Source organism: Etheostoma cragini, chromosome 22, assembly GCF_013103735.1.
Source record: "Etheostoma cragini isolate CJK2018 chromosome 22, CSU_Ecrag_1.0, whole genome shotgun sequence".
NCBI classification, from domain to species: Eukaryota; Metazoa; Chordata; class Actinopteri; order Perciformes; family Percidae; genus Etheostoma; species Etheostoma cragini.
In genome coordinates this window covers 13,465,683-13,486,914 of record NC_048428.1, presented here as the reverse complement: position 1 = coordinate 13,486,914, position 21,232 = coordinate 13,465,683, and the positions used below count along the sequence as shown (strand labels likewise).

The following is a 21,232-nucleotide window of genomic DNA, read 5'->3' as shown; positions in this document are numbered from 1 at the left end:
GCTGCTGGTTGTAGGCCAGTAAGTGTCCTGCCCTTAACTACTAGGTTTGTCTGTGACCACAACACCACATCTGACATATTGTATTAAAGATGGGGGAGAGGTTGCAAAGTCAAAAAAAATACGTTTGCTCTTTTTTTGATTGTAAAGCTACATTTAGTAAGTCGTGGAAGCTAGAGGCTCATCTTTGCAAACACACAGGATTGGTAAGTGGCGTTGAACTGCTACAAGCCAAACAGAACAAATGACATGTAACAAGTACGGAGAGGACACATAACAGTAGATGTTGTGTTTTATTCTTCAGTTAACGTTGTTGGAATTATGTGTCAAATGTTCCCCTCAGAAACCGTTCTCCTGTGAGAACTGTGACAAGAGCTTTTGCACTCGTTATCAACTCACCAGACATGAGCTCCATCACAGTGGGGAAAAACCACACAAGTAAGACGCTCGGATCCCTATTTAAAATCCCTTTGATTTGTAAAATGTAACCTTGGTGTTTGTCTTGATCTGTAAGCTGCTCTGGTCTCCAGGTGTCTGGTGGATGGATGCGCTGAGGCCTTTGTCACAAATGCCAGCATGAAGAACCACATGGCTCGAGTTCACCAGCACCAGGAGAAGCAATATAAAGTACATAAATCCTGAAATACATATATATGATATATATTAAACTTAGTCACTAGTAGTATGGCGTTTACTGTAATGATGTATTGGCCTGCTTTTGTCACTTTCTTTCAGTGTGACCATCAGGGCTGTGGAAAGGATTTTAAAAAGAAGAACCAACTGAAAGCCCATGAGTGTGAGCACCAACAGATTCTGCAATTTCAGTGAGTAGCTACCAATCTGATGCAAGAATAACTGCAATTTGTATCTGTCCTTGGTCATCTAAAATGGAAACTTTTTATCTTTTCATGTAGTTGTACTTTCAATGGCTGCACAAGAGAATTTCCCTCTCATGGTAAACTGAAGCATCATGAGAAAGTGCATGAAGGTTGGTTGGATAATAAAATGGACCTCCTCCTATTTCTTAATTAAGGTGTGTTAACAAAACTTTCTGCTGCAGGTTACCCTTGTGAGAACGAAACATGCCCTTTTCAGGGAAAGACCTGGACCGAATATCTGAATCACAGAAAAGATCACAAAGGTATGAATGGAATGCTGGGAAGCGTTTGACTTTGTATTGAATTGCCCACATTGCAAGCGTATTAATGTATTATTTGTTCTCAGTCAAGGTGCCATGCAAAGAGTGCAACAAACCGTTTAACAACACCTGGTTTTTGCACCAGCATAAGCTGCGTGTCCACTCCGGGGAGAAAAGAAAGCTGGCTTGCCCGAGGGAAGGGTGTGACAAAAAGTTCACTCGTCGCTTCAACTTGCAGAGTCACGTACTGGGAGACCATGAGGGAAAGAAGCCCTTTAGCTGTGCATATGCTGGCTGTGGGAAAAGCTTCGCCATGAAGGTATGCCTGCACTTCAATTTAACATTCAATGGCTTCAATTTGTTTAATCAAACTAATATTTTCAAAATTAGTGGTATCTGTCATGCTGATAGTTTGGCTTTTACTTGCTAAATGATTTTCTACATGCATGTTGACACTTTGCTGCAACCCCAACACAACAAGAGAATGGAATTTAGTTTGTGGTGCTCAGATGTAAAACCTTTGATCTTTTTCTTTTCATAAAATTCTATTTTCTACAGAGGAAATGTAATAGAAATTTGGTATTGGCGGGATGCACAGCTTATTGAAATTTTAAAGTTTTCCAGTGTGTTAAACCCCACACGCTCAACTCCAGTAACTGACTTTATACTTGTGTGGTGGCAAGTATTTCAAAAAGCCGGGCACAAATGCTTACACCATGTACATTGCTAGTCACCACAAGAAGTGATTGTTTTGGTAATTTTAATAGTGTGGTTCGTAACTAGTCTCATTGTTAATCAGGAAAACCTTTGGCGACACGGAGTGGTGCATGACCCAGCAAAGAAAAAGTTGAAGGTAATGTGTCTTGTCAACAAATAATAGAGATAAAATGTAACTTTCCTCCATACTGTTTTTTTTTTTTTTTTTTTTAAATATAGTTTAAATTTGTTTTTTCCCTTTCAGAAACTGCGTCCTAAAAAGAATCAGCCCTGGCGTGTGGCACAGCAGGTCAGACTGGCAGCTGAAGCCAATCAAGCGGAGACGAACAAGCTTGCTGCAAAGCTGCACAATACAACATTGAAGGATAACAAATCTTGAGGCTATATTATATCAAATCTGCTTGGATGTGTTAATGGTGATGCAAATCACAAATGTTTGTTTTTCAGTTTTTTGTTGTTTCAAATATAAAAATAAAGCCTCATTAATACAGCAGTACCATATTAGCAACCTCTCCAGTTAAACCACCTTCTAATAACTGCCTTCCAACAGACAAATCCCACAAGCCAAGTGGAAAGCACACTGAACAACCATTAGTCCTTGGAAGGAAATGTTTATTAAACAAACAGAACACACATTCACACACAAGTATAAAACTCCAGCTGATGGGACCGCTGGTTATCATGGTGATGAGGCCTAAGGGCAGTTGAGTCCCAAGGGTGCGGCAGGTTTCTAATAAGGCCTGAGGCTTATTCAGCTGGATACAGCGCTGGTGGTGCGGGAACTCTTGATTAGTGATTACAGGTCATTATCCTAGATGACAAGAGGATCACAGGCTACTTTTTAACATTTTTATCTATCTCTACCTGCAACGATGCATCCACCTGAATACAGCCCTGGATTCTACAACTGTCTGAGGTGAACACAGCACAGACTGCTTGTTAACAGTTGCAGTACCATTTCTCCTCACAGGGGTGATGACGACATGACCATATGAACACAGCAGTGTGTTTGTGAGTGCGGTCTGTCAAGTGATGTGGCACAATTTGGATCAGTTCCCACAGCCTTGGTCCTGCTGGGTCTACTACAGTTCTGAATGCTTTTGGTCCTGGATTAAGCCCGGTATGGAGCGGTGTACGGTAGCGTGTACCAGTTCACTTTGGCCAAGGTCGTTCCCAATATAGAACATTCTGGGTGGACTCTGTGTGGAGCGCAGGCTGCTTATAGTCTGGCTCAGCTACACCAAGCTGCCAGGCCAGGAGACCACAGTAAGCGCCACTCGGCTGCGCTGCTCCTTCAGCATGGGCACCAGTGCTGAGTGGCTCATTCCTGCTGTCGACAGGCCGTTGACTGCCACAATCATGTCACCGCACCTAGGGCAACACCAAGAGACCGGTCAGTGTGGATTATAAACAGGATCCGACAGCTTGGAGTGACGTGCCATCCAACGAGCTCTACATTATGGAACATGATATGGAGACATTTTTTTCAGTTGACTGAAACACATAGTCTGACAGGAAGCTTGAAAATACAGCACAAACGTAGGTTTATTTGTTACTGTCGACAATTATCCCTGATGTTAGTCAACTAATCAATGAACAGTAAATTCATCTGCAACAACTGAGATTTTTTAAAGCAAAAATACCAAAGGTTAATGGTTCCATTGTTTTACATGGGAATATTTACTGTTTTTTTTATAGACTTCTCTGATAGTAAAGTGAAAATATATTTCTGTTAATTAGATCAAACAAGCCATTTGTAGACATCATCTTGGGCTCTGGGAAATTATGATGAGGATTGTCTGACATTTTACAGATCTAACAATAATTAATTTAGGTAATAATCAGCACTCTTATATATAAGAAAATAACTGTTAGGTGCAGTTAGTAAACCACAAATGCATATGTGCATCGGTCTATCCTTTCTCTAGCCCTGAGTTCGTTTTAGCAAAAATCACTCATACGAGTTTATTTGTTGGTGACTATTTTCAGTAGTGGATTAATACACATTTAGTATTCTAATGAGTATTTACAGCAGTAGGACGTTGTATGAAGGATGGACTCAAAATGAACTACAGTGGTCAGGTTTTTGTCATGTTAAGCTTTGTTGACAGACAGTACTTACAGTATTAGCAGGAACAATGTATTGCTGGTTTTGGTATTTTCGTATAATTTGTTGGCAATAGTAAATATAATATAATATCAATAAACATTTTTTATTATTTTAGAAGAGAATGGCCTATATCCTATATTTGTTATACTGCAGGGACAGACAAGGTACAGAAAAAAGCAAGACCCAGGGGTTAAATGTAACCCCTGTGTGTTTAGTTGTGGGAAATTACATTTTACAGAAATGCTATCTGTGGAACATGCTCTGAAACTTTCATATTAATTGGAGAATCCCCCAGAGAGCAGAGGTGCCTATTTATGAAATATTTCATCTCTATTTTGAAATGCATAACAGGTATTCATATATTTTATACCATATTCAAATCCCATGTGTACAAAGATAGGGTCAAACAGAATCAAATTTGGTTTCTTTGTAGCTGTTTGCATCATGACAATATATGACAGAGTCGGTATAAAGTTCAGTATAGAAATGAACCCTTACTTACTAATAGAAAATTCACAAACAAATTGATATTCTACCTTGAATCTAAATGGTCATCATGCAGTTGTTTCATATTAAAGGTACATTTAATAGTGAATACAGCTATGTTCTTTTAATGCACTCTGTTGGCGTGGCCTATCATCACGCTACTCTTATCAATTAACTACTGGGGGGTCCCAGTTTATCTACCTGCTAATTCACCACTATGTCACTGCTAACAATAGCCACAGTCACATGAACAATTGATCACTCACTTGAGGCGGCCATCGTAGTATGCAGGTGTGCCGAGGACAATGGTCTTGATAAAGAACGCCTGGTTGCCGTGACTTTCCTCGTATCCCCCAACGATGCTGAAGCCCCAGCTGCCCGGGTGGTTCCTCCGCAGTACAATCTCATGACTACTGTGCAGGTAGCTGCAAGAAGAAACAACGAGAATAGAGTGAAGGAGGGCTGGGCAGATAGTAGAGCTAGACTAGATACCCGCTTACTCCACTGCAACTATCTAAGTGGGATAATTTTACCTCCAAACATGTTTTAAGAAATTATTAAAACATTAGTATAGAAGTATTAGTATATGCAGTTAAACCACAATACCCTTTTAGATTTTCAGTTTGAAGTCCTATAAATATATGTACGTCTTGCAATTTGTAAATAATTATAAACTTACATCCAGTCATAGCAATGCATCAAAGCATTTCATCATAGTACTCACACATGACAAAATCACATTTAAATCCAGAACTATACAATATTAGAAGTCAAATATGTGCAAACCTGGGTAAGCCCAGCCACATGACCCATGAGGGGGACCAGTTGGCATCAAAGTCACTGTCATGTGTGTGAGGCAGCAGCTCGTCATTGTCGGGCTCTTCCACCATGCTGACCTCCAGCACCCGCAGCTGGACTGAGGGTGAGGCAGCGCTGGCCTTCAGGGTGCCCACGGCCTCACTGTGGCTTAGGTAGGTTAAGTCCTGCCCGTTGATACTCAGCAGGACATCACCTGAAAAAGAGAGGCGGGAGATGCTGCAATTTCTGATGCAATGTTTGATCAGAATTTGTCCAGTTATTGTCATTTCGTCTCACCTCGTTTGATTCTCCCGTCCCTCGACAAACAACCGTGTGGTTGGACACTGGTCACAAAGATTGGCAGCTCCCCGCTCTTACTGCCCCGCCCTCCAGCGACAGTCATGCCTAGAGACTCGAGGGGCTCCTTCTTCACAGTGATGTGTTTCTCCTTACAGGTGACACACTGGGAAAGGTCCTGGGAATAATCACACACACACACACACACACACACACACACACACACACACAAGAGTCTTTTTACATCATTCTTAGTTTTATAGATTTTCACCAAGACGGAAAGAGTCGTGGACGTTTATCATATTTGAGTATCAATGGGATCACTATTTAACTCTGCTTACTCTGTGAGTACTGGTGCGGGAGAGGTGAGAGGGCACCGGACTCGGGGTAGAGCTGTGGTTAGGCAGGAAGTGATCAAGGCAGTAGAGGTCTCTGGTGGAGCTTGATTTTGGCGGTGGAGGAGGAGTTGGTTTGGTGGGTCGGCCAATCAGCAGGTGGACTCGCTCTCCGCTGGCCTAGGCAGACAGAGTTAGTCTTTTAGGGACTATTTCTCACTCACATTTCCTACTTTGTTGTTTGTGTTTATCTTAAAATGATGCATCTTTACCTGTATGATCTGTGCAGCCTGCTCCGGGGTGCCGTGGCGTAGGTCCTGGTCGTTGACTGCCAACACGCGGTCGTTACTCCGCAGTCTGCCATCCTTCGCTGCCAGGCCTCCCTCCAACAGATCCAACACAAACACTCCTGACTCATCTGTTCGCCGTACCAGCTTGATGCCGAGCTGCTCTGTTGAGTCCCGCTTGTGCAGGGTGATTCTCAGGGTGGCAGGGCTGGACGGGGCACCCTCAGGGGTAGAGCAGGGGGCGTAAGGCACAGCCGGGGTGGAGGAGGAAGAGGAGGGAGGTGCCCGGGAGGCACAACGACGCTCCCTAAGCACAGTCAGCTGCAAAGTGGTGCAAGGGCGTGCAAGTGTAGAGCGAGCAAAACTGTGGGGGACGTTACTGATGTCCACGTTGTTCACCTAATAAAGATATGTCAAAGGACATTATGGACAATTAACTCAGATTGGTCTCTACCAACTCATGAGAAACATATTAGTCTCTGTTGCTGCCAAATGCTCCACTATCTTCACCAGATAGTATATATAGCCCTTTATAATAATAGAAAGTTGATTTAATAAAAAAGTGAACAACATATTTTGTGAGGTAAAGGAAAAAATACTAATATAATATACAATACTATAAACTTATACTATTGTTTGCCATACCAGCTGCTGTTAACATGAATATTGTGTAAAAAACCCACTAATACTTAAAGTGAAGATTCAAAGTGGCCAAAGAATGTTTTGGAAGCTCCAGTCTTGTGTGAAAATAAGATAGAGTGATCGGTTTTACCTGTAGTATCTGATCCCCAGCCAGCAGCCTCCCGTCTCGTGCAATGACCCCGTCTCTGTACACTTCCTGAATCACGATGTTAATGAGAGGTGTCTCGTTTCCCCCCACGACGCTGATGCCCAGCTCAACGTACGGGTTCACCCGGTGGACCTCTATGGCAGTTATCTCTCCTTCAGGAAGCGAGGGCAACTTCACACAGCCTTTATCGACACACAAATCACATCAAACATGTGCATTTCAGAATCTAATTTCCACATCTTCCTAATGTTGCCTGAATGTGATTACCCTGTTGTCTAAGATTACAGCTCTTACAATTGCAAGAAGCTGCAATATCACAGATCTCTAATAATCAGCCCTTTAGAAAGATGCTCAGTCAAGTGGAGGAAGTGATGTCATACCCTCTTCAGCGGAGAGAGGCGGAGACTCAGGGCAGTCCCAGCCAGAGGAGGTGGAGCTGACAGAGCGGTGGAGGTGGATGCAGGGATTACTGAGGGGCCGCTTCACCCTGGGGACCACACACTCCAACCCTACCACACCTAAAGACAGATCGACATGAAGAGATGGATGCCATTTCTGCTGGGTCTTATCAATAGAATTTTACTCAGTCTAAACTGTATTGACTGTATTGATCTAAATCTCTTCCCAAAGGACAGTGAGTCCACTCACTTTCTTCCTCCGTGCTCTCCTCAAAGGCCGGGTTGTCAAGGCCGGCATCGTCCGTCCACACGGGCCCATTGCCGCTGGTGTTATTAGGTCCGGAGGGTGGAGAGGGTGTGCGGCCCCTCAGGTCTGTCTGTGGGGAGCGGGGAGACCTGGGAGGGCTGGATACCATTGCTCGCTCATCCCCGCTCTCACATCGTGGGCCGTCCACGCTCGTCTGCGGACACCTCGTCCCGGGACACCTTTCACCAAGCAACAGGCGTCAGTTTGTTAGTCCATCTGACGTGTAAAGAAAATCAGGTTCAGCATCAGTTGATTTAATGTGATGCAATTGATCCCATCAGCGAGAGTCTCTTTTCTCCTTAGAGAAGGTCAGAGTGCAGGGTCAAGTGTACAAGGTATTCAGTGAGTAAAGGGAAGAAATAAATTTTGTAGGAGAGGTCCCAATGGTTGGCTGTGAAAACACGATTTCTATCAATAATCTTTTTTTTTTTTTTTTATCATAAATGTCTATCACAATTTTCCAAACTCCACAATGTCTTGTGAGTGTTATTGCTTCAACTAACCAACCATATAAACCTAACGATATACAATTTACAATGATATAAAACAGAGAAACTCAGCAAATACTCACATTTGAGAAGCTAAAACCAGCATAAGTTGGGCATTTATACTTATTATAAATTACTTAAATGATTGGATAATAACATATAATAGGGCAGTCGCAAAAGTTCAGCCACTCAAAGATGTTCTTTCCATGAAAACAAACAAAACTCTGGTGGAGACAGATGCATCAATTCTGTCCCACAAATAGAAAGTCTTCACTGAAAGACAATTAAAAATAAACTCAAACAGACTCAAGGGATCAATGTGGTCTCACCCTTAACTGACTCTGAAGTATTTACTGTAAGTGACAGCTATGAGCTGATTTAATTACTAAATGCATACAAATACTGCTGTCCCACAATAATTTGCCCTTGCAATATTTAAAATAGAAAACCGTCAACAACGGGTGTTGTAATTTTACGCACACCATTTCTTGTCTAATTTCTAACTTTTTCACATCTACTGCACCTTTGACCGTTTCTATCAAAGAGAAGAAGAAATAGTTTTGAGAGACAGGGTAAGCTTTTCACCTCAGTTCTCACACGTACACACCATAAATAATAAGATCAACCTGCCCATCTTGACCACTGTGGAACACTGGTTGGCACTCTTTTAATGTAATTGTCCAGTCACCAATCCCTCTGGTGTGACCAGTGGCTTATGGTGGCTAAAGTTAGCTAATGTTGGCTAAATTTAGACAGACATTGCTGTGTTACCACCATGTTTAACCGAGTCAGTTTAAATAACTCTTCTCTACTCATTCCATGTTTAACCATTTACGGTTTTCCTGTAACTGTAACTTGTAGCTAAAGGGGCCGTCATTCAGCAAAGGTTTCTCGCTTAACAGACATAAAGTATGTAAAAACAGCTAACTCAGAAAAGCTTTTAACTCCTTGTTAGCGATAGCTTGTTAGTGTGAGCCTGTTAAGGTAAATCTCCTTGACTTAACTGATGTCTTGAACTGTTGTCCCCGTCAATAAGCAAGTGCCAAAAGACAAATAATCCTTAGCAACAGACACCATCTTAACATAATTTAACTTAGAAGTTCAATGTGTATATTCTACAAGCACCTTTACACTACATCCACCTATGTAGCACCAACAGCCTAACCTGGGTTCCCTATGGCCACAAAGACACACACTCACACACACACGCACACGCACACGCACACGTCTTGCGTTTCAGTGCAGGACAGGGCAACAGAGACCGCAAGAAAGAGAGAGCAAGAGAGAAATTAAATTGAGAGACACACAGAAGGAAATGTAGAGGAGAGCAGTGAGAGAATGGTGCCATTGTGCCATCCCAAATCCCGCTGACCCACATCACTACGTGTTCCACTCACCACAGGCCAGGGTTGCCTTTGGCTGTCTCACAGAAGAAATGGTTGAAAAGGTCCCTGGTGTTGAAGTTGCTCAGCATGATTGCAGAATGAGAACATGGAGCTCCTGGACGGCCAACCCATGACTTCTGTAGGGAACCACTAATCCCCCGTCACATGACCTACAGCCAAATAATCCCCTCAGGGTCTGACAGCACCTGGTCCAAATGGGCCAAAAGCCAAAGAGTGAACTCCTTGAGGTTCAGGTTGGCGGGTAAGTCTAACCCCTTTGGACTAAGAACTATCTCTAAAGGTTCCCGACAAAATCGAGCCAATAGTAAGGATGGAGAGGTTTTAAATGCAAACTTTTTAAAGTTACACAAAGGTTACTGGAGTTGTCTTCATTATCAATTAATCTGTCAATTACATTTTCCATGAATGGTTCTTTTAGAAATGGAACAATGTTACAATTTCCCAGAGCCCAAAGTGAGAGGCAACTTGCTGTTCAACTTGTTTCCTCTAACCAGCCAATCAAAACCAAAATGTCTGCTATTATAAAAGTAAACCAGAAAATCAACACTCCTGAGAAGCTAGAACCAATGAATTGTTGGCATTTTTGTGAGTTAACCTAAACGAGTAATCATTATCTACTGTTGCTGATACATTGTCTGTCCATTGACTAATCTATTAATTTACAAATCCTTTCAGATATGAAGGTAAACACTAGATTGATTCCAATATAGTTACAATAAAGCTACATTATCTGTATTTAAGCCTTATGAAATCATGGTTGTCATCCATGCATTGTGTTTGCACACTGATCTTGAAAGCATTAATCTATTATGTGTGTATGTAAGTTTTATTACCTGTGCTTGAGATGTGCCTCCAGGTCACATCGTGGCATGCTGAGGGAACAGACTGGGGTCAAAGGGCAGGAGACGGAGAGCTTGTCCAGCAGCTTGTGCACCAGTATGCTGGATCTGCGGCACGCCTGCAGCTGCAACCGTGTCCTATCCAGCGGGCAGAAGTCCCTTTCCTGGAGGAAGCTACGCAGGCAGCGGGCACAGAAAGTGTGTCCGCACGGCGTGTCCAGTGGCTGCACCAGCGGCTGCAGGCAGATATGGCACACAAGATCGTCGTCCACTTCCAGACGGTAGTTGTAAAGGTGGTTCTCCCAGCTGCGGTGGATCTGGCCACACTCAGGACACAGAGCCTCAAAGGCTGGCTCCACTGGTCCGGCTAGACCCACCTCGCAGCCTGGGCTGCCCATCTCTGCTCCTTGACACAACTCAGCTTTGGCACAAATGACTCCAGTGGGGCAGCAGTGTTGGGAAGGGGCACACGCTCTCCTATCCCATAAGCTTCACAGGATGAAGAAGGTTCAGAGAGGACAGATGCCCCCCAGTGGCTGTTGGCACATCACCCTGCAGGTCAGAGGGCAACGAAAGAGGGTTAAACAGCTGTTTCAGAAAAACAACAAGTGTCTGATTATGTGCTGGTGCATTTATTTAAAGGCTTTGTGCACGTGGGCCCACGTGTCCGCATGAGATCGAGGGTGGCACTGTGTGTGTGTGTGTGTGTGTGTGTGTGTGTGTGTGTGTGTGTGTGTGTGTGTGTGTGTGTGTGTGTGTGTGTGTGTGTGTGTGTGTGTGTGTGTGTGCTGAGATTATGTATTGCTGCTCCTGTCCACTAATCTGGCAGTATAATCTCTCTTTTGCTTTCGCCTGCAGCAATCTTCCAATTCCACAGAGAGGGAATTATCTGGGATTGATGCAGAGAGAGGACACAGATCAGAGGAAGTGGGATTGGGAAAGCAACTGTGAGGGATACCAACCTGGGGCAGAAAGAAGCAGAGACAGAGCGAGGAAGACAAACAAGATATAAGAGGAGGGGCGACAGAGATAAATGGGATGTAAATATCTGAAGGAGGCATGAAACAAGAAAAAGAAAATGAGACAGAAGAGAGGGTATGCGAGACTCTGAAAAGCAGTCGTGTCCACGAAAGAGATGAAAACAAAACAGACAAGAAGATAAATGTGTACATTCTTTACACACTTGATATTTCTGGCTCCAGCCTTGAACAGTAGATGCACTCAGTCTCCTCTGCAACAGAGAGAGAACATGCCTAAAGCACAGCCTTGGAATATAGCACTCCACAAGGGGAGTGAGTCTCCAGAGCTAATGCACTGTGTGCGCTCATCATTTCCACAGTGTTTCACATCCAAAGCCACTCAGACCTTCGGACGCTCTACGTACGAGCCCCTGTGGCCATGATGCAATCAGTGGACAGCAGAGGGCGTGCCTCAGCTCACAGCAGGCCAGCCAAGTGAGCCAGCCAGTGACTATACCTGGCTCTTTTGCAGTGGGGGTCTGCGCTTGTCTCCATGACGACCTGGAGCCTGTTCTGTTCAGTGGGGCTTGACATTCAGAGTGTAGCCAGAGAAGGATGCAGAAGAGCCACACAACAGATGCATTTCTCTACAACAGGATGCTCTGCTCCTCCCCGGTACAGCCTGAATGCTTGTCAGAGAGCGCAGACGATGATGAGAGTCCCCTTTTTTTTAGCTGCTTTTTTGTCTGCTGTTTTTAGCTGCTGTCTCGTCTCTGTAGCTACCCATTTCTGTGACAACCTGTCTGATCCTGTCTCCTTGGCTACCGGACCGGTAGTTACTTATTTCAGCCTCCTTTAAGTACGTGCTCCCGTCTGTGTGTGACTGGCTGCTTCTGTCTCTATCCCGCAGCTGGACATGAATTAATCATGAGGACACAAGGCTTCTCTGTTCCTATAACAAAGATGTGACATCACCACATCACACACACATTCACACACAGACTTGTAGATATGCAAGTATAGGTCTATAAGCAAAAACACATCCACATCATGCACAAGAGCTTTTTAGGTACCGGATCCTGCTACTAGCCTTTATCAATAAGTAAAGTCTTCAGGTTTTCACTGTGGCAGCAGTTTAGAGTGTCAGCCATGAAAAGCACTTAAATCTATTTTAAACATATCTGGACTCTGTAGCAACAGATTCCTTTACATAAGTCAAATGAAAACTAGCATATGCTTGTGAATTATTTCTCTTTTAATCCCTCTGTGTGTGTCTGTGTGAGAGTCCAAGGCCATGCTGTTATTGTCATTGCATTGCTTTCTATATGAATAAATGCCAGACTTGGCCCTGCACCTGTCTCTTGTAATTTGTTTTTATTCTTCAAAGATGACAATCTATTCTTCCAACACAAGACAAGCCTTGAACGATCTCGCATGCAGGAATGACGTTTTCAAATATGATGAGATGATGTTTTAGGCAACAGATTTAAAATCTTAGGTCCTGTCGGCTTAGCCCACATTTTCATAAACCCCCATCTCATCGTCTCTTGTCTTAACAAAATCGAGAAAGGCTGATAGCACTTGCACAGGCCTGCTGCTCTGCGAGGTCTGTTGCAATAAGCAGCTTTTTTTTCCACAACAGTCAGACATGCAATGATAACAACAAAAACTAACACTGATTAAATTGATAATTCAAATCCTTTTTTTTCCCACTGTCATAGTTCTAATTTACCATGGCAACGAACCAACTGAAGTGTCATGATTTCTAAGATAGCCGAAGGCGTTGAACACATTTGATTAGACAAGAGCATTTATGAAATCATAGCCCCCATCTGTCTGACTCCATCCCAACCTCCACAAGCGGAAAAGCTAGGACAGATGAAGCGACAATGGCAATACCAATGCAAAGCCATGCAGCCACACACTGTCACCGTTCAAATAGGCAGTGAATCTAAGCAGATGTAACCTTACCTACTCCAGCTGCTCCTCCGCGACGTGCAGTCCGGCCCCAAAAAGGGGGATGCTTATTAGCTTCGGGACCTCAATCACGCATTCACTGCAACGGCCCGTTCCGCAAACCCGCACGAAAACGCCCCCGTGCCTTTGACGGCGCTGACCCCGCCTACTACTGTCCATCAACTGGCCTGGGCGGGGCCTGTGGCTGTCAATCCAGAGCAGATTTAGGGGTGGCTCGTAAAGGCCTGCTCAAAAAAAAAAATCCCCAACAATGGGAGTTTTTGTAATTTCAACCCTAACCCCCAAACACTATAGTCACATATGTGGATTTTTTTGTTACACGTTGCTATGGTTCATTTTATGATGAATATAATATTGCAGATTAGTTTTTTGGTAATGGTGATGCTGTTTTTTTTAATGAAGAGTTTTATTTTATCTTTCAGTTATGCATGTTAATAGGATGTGTCTGATAATGGGCATTGTCATAGCATAGTTACTTTCAAGATTAATACATTTGCATTCAAAAAACTAAAACGTCCCTGTCTTTTGTGTGTGTGTGTGTGTTTTTTGTATGTGATGTTTCATCTCCCTCCCTCCCAGCTTTCCTCTCTGTGTTTTTTGGGCTCTGGGTCGCGTTTCATGTCTCAGTGTGTTGTTTGTAATTGTTTGTTTTGTTAATTTTTGAAGATAAAAGAAAATTTAAAAATCATTGATCACAAAAAACTAAAACGTCAATATATAATGCACTACAGATTAAACTGTCCAAAGTAGGCTAATTAACATAGCTCATTAAACAACATAACGTTGCTGACATATTGATGCACAATCAATAATTATGATAATGTGTGGCCTACTCAAGCCATTTTTACTAACGTAATAAAAAAAAATTAATTGTGAGAATTGTATATAATTTCTCCTATTACTGTAGGTAAAGGAATAGACTACTGAATACTTCTTCCACCACCGTTTGTGATTGTTTCATATGGACTGTGCGAATAGACAAAACTCAAATCTAGAGTATACAAGTAGCATTCAAGGCGTTTAGGCTATTTGTGATGCTCAAAATTATTTATCAAGTTAGTTGTGTCGCAAAAGGCTTAAAAGTGGACGTTGGAAACTTTCAGGCATCACTAAGGACAGCTAAAACACAGGGTCCTCGTTTGAAGGACCACGCGGAGAAGTAAACAGAAAAAAGATATGAATGCCAGCGTTAATTAACATACAGTCATCGATTTTAGTCGAATAAACTTTGTTCCAACGTGCAGTTCATCACAACACGATGTCAGAGGATAACGAACTAGAAAAGTATGTAACTATTTTTCTGTAATTTCTCAGTTAACGTATACAGCTGCTTACACTTCAAGCTAGCTAGTTTTCAGCCGAAACCGTGACAGCCCTCATTCACTAAGGACTGGGGGATATTTTTGGTCGACAGCTGTTGTACGTACTGTGTTGTAAGCATACTGTTTAGTGGTTGTATAGAAACCATTCCACCATTGTAGCTACAATTAGCTGCCTGCGCTTTGTGGTTACATTTCGTCTAAATGAGTGAGTCTCCTCCGCTGGTACTCGGCTGATTTAGCAGCTCGGGTCAAATGAGGACACCGCCGCTGTCCCTCCTTCACTCTCTAATTATTCACTTCCCCATTTGTACTCTGCATCACTTTGTTTTCTCTCACTTAATTAAATGGTTTTTCATGTGCTTTAGGTTTTGTACTGTTTTTGTCCTCAACTTCTTCCTATTTCCTCTCATTCACAAGACTCACTATCGTTCATACGTTTCTATATTTCTCTATGTAGGCGTGCAGTAGAGGAGCTCCTAAATGAGACCGACAGGGCTCGAGTGAGAGCGGAGACCATGGGCCCTGCAGGATGGTGAGCCCTGTCTGACATGTCATCTGCCTGCACACATCTGGAGTTTTGGACATCTGACTGCTGTTTAGCTGTACTATCACTCGGGCAACTTTTGTTCATTGAGTCTGTCGCCTGTTTGTGGTGAATTTAGATAAAACTACCTAATAACTATAATACAGACGATAGCTCCACATAATCTGATATTATATATTTTTGGTAAAACAGCATATACTACCGGTCAAAAGTTTGGGGTCACTTACAAATTTCCATTTCACTCTATTATAGACAGGATACCAGCTGATCTGAGTGTGGGGGGGGGGGGGGGGGGGGGGGGGGGGGGGCTGATCTTTAATGCAATATCTACATTTCCCATTATCAGCAACCAGTCATCCAATGTTCCAAATGCTCATTTTGTTTACTAATCGGATATTATTTAAAAAAACTAACTAAGAAAACATTAAACATTAAACCCTCTTTTTGCAATTATGTAAGCACATAATGTAATTTGGAAACTGATCTCTGATCTCAGCTGGGATTCTGTCTACAATGGAGTCCAATGGAATTTTGTGAGTGACCCCAAACTTTCGACCGGTAGTGTATATTTTAACATATTGTATTGGCCACCTCCAAAAATGTCTTCTCAATGATACAAATAAATGATACATTTTCCAGAATATGTAGCTAAATGCATTGATTAATCACCCTTGTTGTTTTGTCTTGGTTTAAATGTGATTTAAAATAGTCACACCAAATTGAATTGATGGCTTTTAGTTAGTTAGGCTGTATATATTGAGGAAGTCTCATTGAGATCAAGATCTCCTTAAAAAGAAAAAAACTAATTACATGTGTACAAAACAAAACAATTCAGTCACAATTCTAGAAATATTAATCACTAGACATTTTAGGTCCCTCAGAAGAATGAGCGTCTATAACTTCAGCTTGTGTTGCAGTTTATTTTAATAATACGGTGTATGGTACTTGCCTTGCTCCTGTTCAGTTTGTATTAACAACGTTGTATTCATCAGGATCATTTTTTTCAGTTACTTTTGTTCCGTTCAATATACTTTTTTTTCTCTAAATGAAATATTACTTAGATAAAACTTATTCAAAGCCAAATCAAAGCCAAATCATGGTGTTAGTTTTTAATCAATGCCATGTAAATTTCTCCAGGTAGCAACCCCCCCCATAGAAAAGGAAGTGACCTCAGTGCTACAGCCCTGCCAATGAAAAACGTTTAAATGTGTGTGATCTGATGTCATTGTTATTAGCTCTGAATGTGTTATGGATGTTCAATTTCTGGATAGCTTAGTCAGCTTAAAAAAAAAAATAGATTACTTCTTCCAGGAGCCAGCGATGACAATCTATAGGTCTCAGAGATAAGTTGTCAACTACTGTCAAAGTTTAAAGGTTTGTCTGTTCTCTCCTCCGTCAGGTTAAAGTGTCCCGTGCGGAGCATGAACAAGCGCTTCCTCCTCAACACCCTGCGCTCCACCGGCCTGCAGCGACGCCCCAGTGAGTCCAGAGACCGGCAGTCCTCCACGAGAGGGCGCCGGAGCAGCGAGTCCCCAGACAGAAGCCGCAACCGCAGCAGAACACCTCCTAGAGATCACAGTAGTAATGGAGACCACACAGACCATAAACTTCATCACAGGGACAGCTGCAATAACAAAGATAAGAACCAGGAGACGAGTTACAGCCACAAAGACAACAGGGAGCGGAGACATGGGAGGGATGGCCAGAAGAGAGACAAAGACAGACTTCGTAAATAAAGACTTTTGTCCGGGGGAGGAACCCTGATTTTACAGAAGCCACTCCCTGTCCTGGCAGTTGAGAGGTGGACACTCCTGAACCTGCTCTCTGGCTACTAGCTAACACACCTTACAGAACTGCTAGCAAACTAAGAGACCTGTCCTGTCCCCTATCTGAGAAGACATTCATTTAAGTTTGTGCTGATGCAGGATGTTCTTACATTGTAGTTTCCTGACAGTTCACTTTTGAATTAACAACAATTTGGTAGTTGGTTAGCTATATGTCTTTCCTTAAATTGCTCCTAAAGCCAGTAGCCACTTTATTTTACCTACATTGGAGTAAATAAACATCCAAGTGGCCATTATGGTTCAGGAAATCAGGAGGAGAACTTTTTTATTAGCCCACATTTTCATGCCCTTGCTTCTCACACGATTAATGTTTAGTGTAATTCTGTTTCACCTACAGTAGAAGAGATTTGATTTCAATTATAATGACGTGACCATTCTTCTGTCATTATTCACAGCCATAATGTTTACATAAGCCATGCTGCTGTCGCCACTGAGTAAGCAGTTTTTTATCGCGTGTCTGACTTTTTGGACATGTATATATGGGCAATCAGAAACAGTTTGCCAAAGGAGAAAAAAAAGTTGTATTCCTGACACTCCTATGTGTTCTGGTGAATAAGTGGTTTCCAGCAGTGGTTTAGTATTAATACTTTTTTTATTAATATTAATAAGGCTGTAATAATAACAATAGCAATAAAATAATAATTAGAGATATTCTAGTGATTAAGCTCATACATACATGCGGCGTTTCCACGTGTTATACAGGGGCTTCAGCACAGCAGATGGACGTGCTCAAGCATTGAAATTGGTGCGCTTTATATCAGTCCCATTTGGCCTGTCTCCATGTATGCAAGCTTTCACTCTTTTATTGGTCTATGCATCGTTTTATAAACGTGGTAACTGTCATTCTCTTCGGTCATGATTACCCATAGATCTATTGTAGGCTATCTAAATTTAAGATGCATTACTCCTCGCTCAACCCATTACGCCAAGTTTTGCCTGGAAAGTCGGCTAAAATGCGTTTAACGTCCCTCATGCTCCATGAATCACGTTGTCCATCTCCACTGCAGTGGAGAATAGCTTGGGTTAACTGTTTCCTTCCTCTTTGAAAAGGTGATCAAATATAAACACCATTAGGCCATAGTGCACGGGGTGATTTACAAAGAATAGGTTTACTTGAACTTTATTGCATCGCTGAGTGCCCCATTAAGATACCGTGGAAAGTGCCATAATTGCTTTTGAAGAACCCAGTACAAATAGTCTATTGATATACACTATCAAGGTAAACGCACGCTCGTCCTGTACAATTTAAATGAAACATAGGTAAATCACTCCGGTTGCGTGGCAGAGGCTCAAAATGTTGCATAAACGCACTGGTGATCTCGCGGATGTTGGAGACACGTTCCACGCGCACACCTCGTTAATTGAGTTCTGTTGCTCACTCCAACCTTAATTGGTTTACCACGAGAGCTGTTGTTTAATGGGGCGAACACACACCTGCTAATGCCTAATGGCAAGCAAACATGGCGAGAGTGCAGCGGCCGCAGCGGCTCTGTGTTTGTTATCGCCAAGGACCCTTCGTGTAGGGACCGTGTGCCCACGCGCGCTAAATGGTGTTAAATGATGCATTTACAGAAGTGTAATGGGTACATTTTAAAAGTCGGAAAGGTGTAGACAAATGGAAAAAAAAAGGTTTTGGAAACAAAGTTTCATGTTTGAGCTTTTCGCCCGAGTATCCAAGACAACGGCCTCTCCATCCAGGTCTCTTATCTGGCAGGTCAACCAATGTTTGCGCCCATACATATCAATTTATTAGCCGTGGAGGGCAGACGAGAGATGTGTCCATATAAAGTGTTGATGCCACGTTGTTTGAGGACAATCCTATATATCATGCAACGTCTCATGGTACCTCTCTCTGGAAACAGGGGCTCACAGATTCACCTGTTTGCTGTCTGTTGCTGCTGTGGGGGCAAACACAGGTGGGTGCCAGCCAGGTGAACGTTGCGGTATTTACAGACTGGCATTGATTTACGCGCTGACTGCAGTTCTGTTTAATTTACTGAAAAATCCCACAAGCTGCATATCCTGGACACTGAGGGCTATAGGTCTGTAAACAGTGAAACCAATGGCTTTGGCTCTGAAAAGTCACATGGTGGCAGAGGGACACACCTGTGTGCAGCTGTAAGGGCCTCGCAATTGCGCCAGAGACCGGTAGAGCAGAAGGTCCACGCCGAGGCAGGGCGCAGGTACGGTACATGTGCGGGTCCGCGGAAGCCATGAATCGGGAAGATCATTTTTATCCTTCTCAGGTTTTTAAAGACTCCTGTGCCTACCAGAGAGCAAACGGGGAGGACTACAGCCACAGCCCACCGCCCTGCCTCTACATGAGCAGGCAGGTCCACTCCGTCTACACACCGCCGTGCATTGGAGCCTTGGAGCAGGCCAGCCTTCCTGACATCGCCCCCTCTTACAGTCTACCCATGCGGGAAGATCCAGGTGTGCCTCAGCAGCTCCACCATCCTCAGGGGCTCCAGCAGCAACCTCTCCCGCCTGCTGCAGGCTATGGAGACACGGGGGAACAGAGCACATATCATCTCCCTTTCCCCTGGATGAAAACCACAAAATCTCACTCACACACCTGGAAGGGACAGTGGGCAGGTATTCTTTTTCCAAACCGCTATATATATCAGTACATGTCATGTGTTTCAGATCATAATAACGAAGGTAATCACTGAATGGAGAGCTGGATTGGCTTCTCAAAGCAGATTAATTTATCATCTTATTTAAAAATGCAGGTGTTTACAACATTAGCCTACCAAGTAGTCATAGCACCGAGGCCCTACAATGACATCATGTTCCCAACAATATGATCCTGGGTGTTTCAGTTTACCTTGTCAGTCAATTTGTAAAAGGCCCGGAAGGTCAGCGCTTGCTTTTATCAGGTCTTATCGTCACAAAAATGTGGGGTTTGTCTTTACAAAACATATTCACAAATCGCCGTATCTTAAACCATCAATGGGCTGCATAATAGAGTATAATAGGCCGGGAAAAACACACCTACCACAATCGGTTATGATTGATGTGGTCCTGGTAATACATATTTTATATTAAAATGCATTGCTAGACTCTCACCAAATTTAAAATAAATAACTAAATCATTTAAATTGCTTCATATGGAGGCATTTTAAATAGCTTTAATTAAGCTGTAGGCCTACCAATTTCAGGTTCGTTTACTGATAAGCATGTTTTCTAGGTAGACTACAAAGATTTTAAACTAAAATATCTACCAAGTTGTCCGAATTTTCTCAAATCAGAGAAAAGTCAACATTTATTTCTGCGGCTGGGACATTACGGTCTTCCTTTGGTTTATTTTGCGCACAGTTGTTCAGTGTATTGAAGACATGCCAATGGCTTAGTAGCATAATAGTAAGATTTAAGTTTAGAAACGGACAAGATGACACCTTCATTACAAAGAGGCTGACATGCAAAACGTACAAGAGTGATATGATTTTATTAGGATCCCCGTTAGCTGGATGCCAAGGGTCAAAGCTGTCATTCGTGCCTCGATAAATTGGGCATTTATGGCTTGCATTCACATAAATTGTTGCAATTAAACCTATGAATTAACTTAGATAACCTACTTTTAATTTTTTGAAAAAAAATGATCATAGTCTCAATTTAACTTTCAATTTGAATCAACACAAAAACACATGTCTATACTAAAGGTAGGATATATATGTATGTGTGTATATATGTGCATATGTATGTGTGTGTGTGTGTGTGTGGTGGCTTTATGGCATGTAAAAAGTTAGGCTACTTGTTCCACTCTCACCGCCGATGCCTTCTAAATACATAGCCTACTGCAGCAATTCAGACATAAAAAAAAATGTGGAAGGTCTCAGTGACTAAGCCACAATAAAAGGATCTCAGATCTCACAGACTGATCTATCGTATTTGTAAAATCACATCACTGGTATATATTTGAAATGGGTCGCTGTAGTCTACACAGCTAATGACATATGGCAAGTGAATGTTCAAGCTTTTTTGGGGGATAATGACTTCTTTTTTTTAAAGATTATTTTTTGGGGCATTTTAGGCCTTTAATGACAGGACAGATGAAGATATGAAGGGGGAGAGAGGGGGGGAGTGACATGCAGCAAAGGGCCGCAGGCTGGATTCAAACCCGGGCCGGCTGCGTCGAGGAGTAATCCTCTATACATGGGCACCCGCTCTACCAACTGAGCTATCTGGGTGCC

General features: G+C 42.7%; 4 protein-coding genes across 6 annotated transcripts in view; 3 read left to right on the top strand and 1 right to left on the bottom strand.

Annotated features, from left to right (window-relative positions):
- gtf3ab (general transcription factor IIIA, b) lies at positions 1-2,481 on the top strand. The gene is made up of 9 exons (XM_034862236.1): positions 1-203; positions 341-435; positions 528-624; positions 733-821; positions 912-985; positions 1,058-1,138; positions 1,222-1,454; positions 1,935-1,988; positions 2,097-2,481. Exons 1-9 carry the CDS (start codon positions 90-92, stop codon positions 2,229-2,231), a joined length of 972 nt encoding a protein of 323 aa, XP_034718127.1. The 5' UTR covers positions 1-89; the 3' UTR covers positions 2,232-2,481.
- lnx2a (ligand of numb-protein X 2a) lies at positions 2,444-13,495 on the bottom strand. Of its 3 annotated transcripts, none has more exons than XM_034862233.1 (11): positions 13,324-13,495; positions 10,388-10,945; positions 7,604-7,839; positions 7,336-7,473; positions 6,938-7,137; positions 6,151-6,564; positions 5,885-6,058; positions 5,544-5,721; positions 5,235-5,460; positions 4,715-4,873; positions 2,444-3,223 (listed from the first exon to the last, which is right to left on the bottom strand). In XM_034862233.1, the coding sequence occupies exons 2-11, from the start codon at positions 10,789-10,791 to the stop codon at positions 3,088-3,090; spliced, it is 2,265 nt and encodes a 754-aa protein (XP_034718124.1). In that variant the 5' UTR covers positions 10,792-10,945; positions 13,324-13,495; the 3' UTR covers positions 2,444-3,087. The 3 variants fall into 3 exon arrangements, with proteins under 3 accessions (XP_034718124.1, XP_034718125.1, XP_034718126.1); XM_034862234.1 differs by lacking the exon at positions 13,324-13,495 and adding an exon at positions 11,870-11,887; XM_034862235.1 differs by lacking the exons at positions 10,388-10,945; positions 13,324-13,495 and adding an exon at positions 9,546-9,929.
- A 930-nt stretch (positions 13,496-14,425) lies between these two features.
- Positions 14,426-17,882, top strand: si:ch211-140b10.6 (protein POLR1D). The gene is made up of 3 exons (XM_034862723.1): positions 14,426-14,613; positions 15,109-15,183; positions 16,595-17,882. The coding sequence occupies exons 1-3, from the start codon at positions 14,588-14,590 to the stop codon at positions 16,929-16,931; spliced, it is 438 nt and encodes a 145-aa protein (XP_034718614.1). The 5' UTR covers positions 14,426-14,587; the 3' UTR covers positions 16,932-17,882.
- A 982-nt stretch (positions 17,883-18,864) lies between these two features.
- Positions 18,865-21,232, top strand: part of pdx1 (pancreatic and duodenal homeobox 1) — a 3,811-nt gene continuing 1,443 nt past the window's right edge. Inside the window, 1 exon segment of the mRNA XM_034862721.1 lies at positions 18,865-19,634. Within this exon segment, the coding sequence (XP_034718612.1) occupies positions 19,232-19,634 (403 nt within the window). The 5' untranslated portion in view covers positions 18,865-19,231.

What these genes read in the sequence shown, in the direction of transcription:
- gtf3ab (XM_034862236.1), top strand. Translation starts at nt 90, where the DNA reads ATGGGGGAGAGGTTGCAAAGTCAAAAAAAATACGTTTGCTCTTTTTTT. An exon ending in CAACAGATTCTGCAATTTCA is followed by an intron (nt 822 to 911) that starts GTGAGTAGCTAC and finishes CTTTTCATGTAG; the next exon opens with TTGTACTTTCAATGGCTGCA. An exon ending in TCATGAGAAAGTGCATGAAG is followed by an intron (nt 986 to 1,057) that starts GTTGGTTGGATA and finishes TTTCTGCTGCAG; the next exon opens with GTTACCCTTGTGAGAACGAA.
- lnx2a (XM_034862233.1), bottom strand. Translation starts at nt 10,791, where the DNA reads ATGGGCAGCCCAGGCTGCGAGGTGGGTCTAGCCGGACCAGTGGAGCCA. An exon ending in GAGGCACATCTCAAGCACAG is followed by an intron (nt 7,840 to 10,387) that starts GTAATAAAACTT and finishes GCTTGGTGAAAG; the next exon opens with GTGTCCCGGGACGAGGTGTC. An exon ending in AGGCTGCACAGATCATACAG is followed by an intron (nt 6,059 to 6,150) that starts GTAAAGATGCAT and finishes CTGTCTGCCTAG; the next exon opens with GCCAGCGGAGAGCGAGTCCA.
- si:ch211-140b10.6 (XM_034862723.1), top strand. Translation starts at nt 14,588, where the DNA reads ATGTCAGAGGATAACGAACTAGAAAA. An exon ending in GAGGATAACGAACTAGAAAA is followed by an intron (nt 14,614 to 15,108) that starts GTATGTAACTAT and finishes TTCTCTATGTAG; the next exon opens with GCGTGCAGTAGAGGAGCTCC. An exon ending in ACCATGGGCCCTGCAGGATG is followed by an intron (nt 15,184 to 16,594) that starts GTGAGCCCTGTC and finishes CTCCTCCGTCAG; the next exon opens with GTTAAAGTGTCCCGTGCGGA.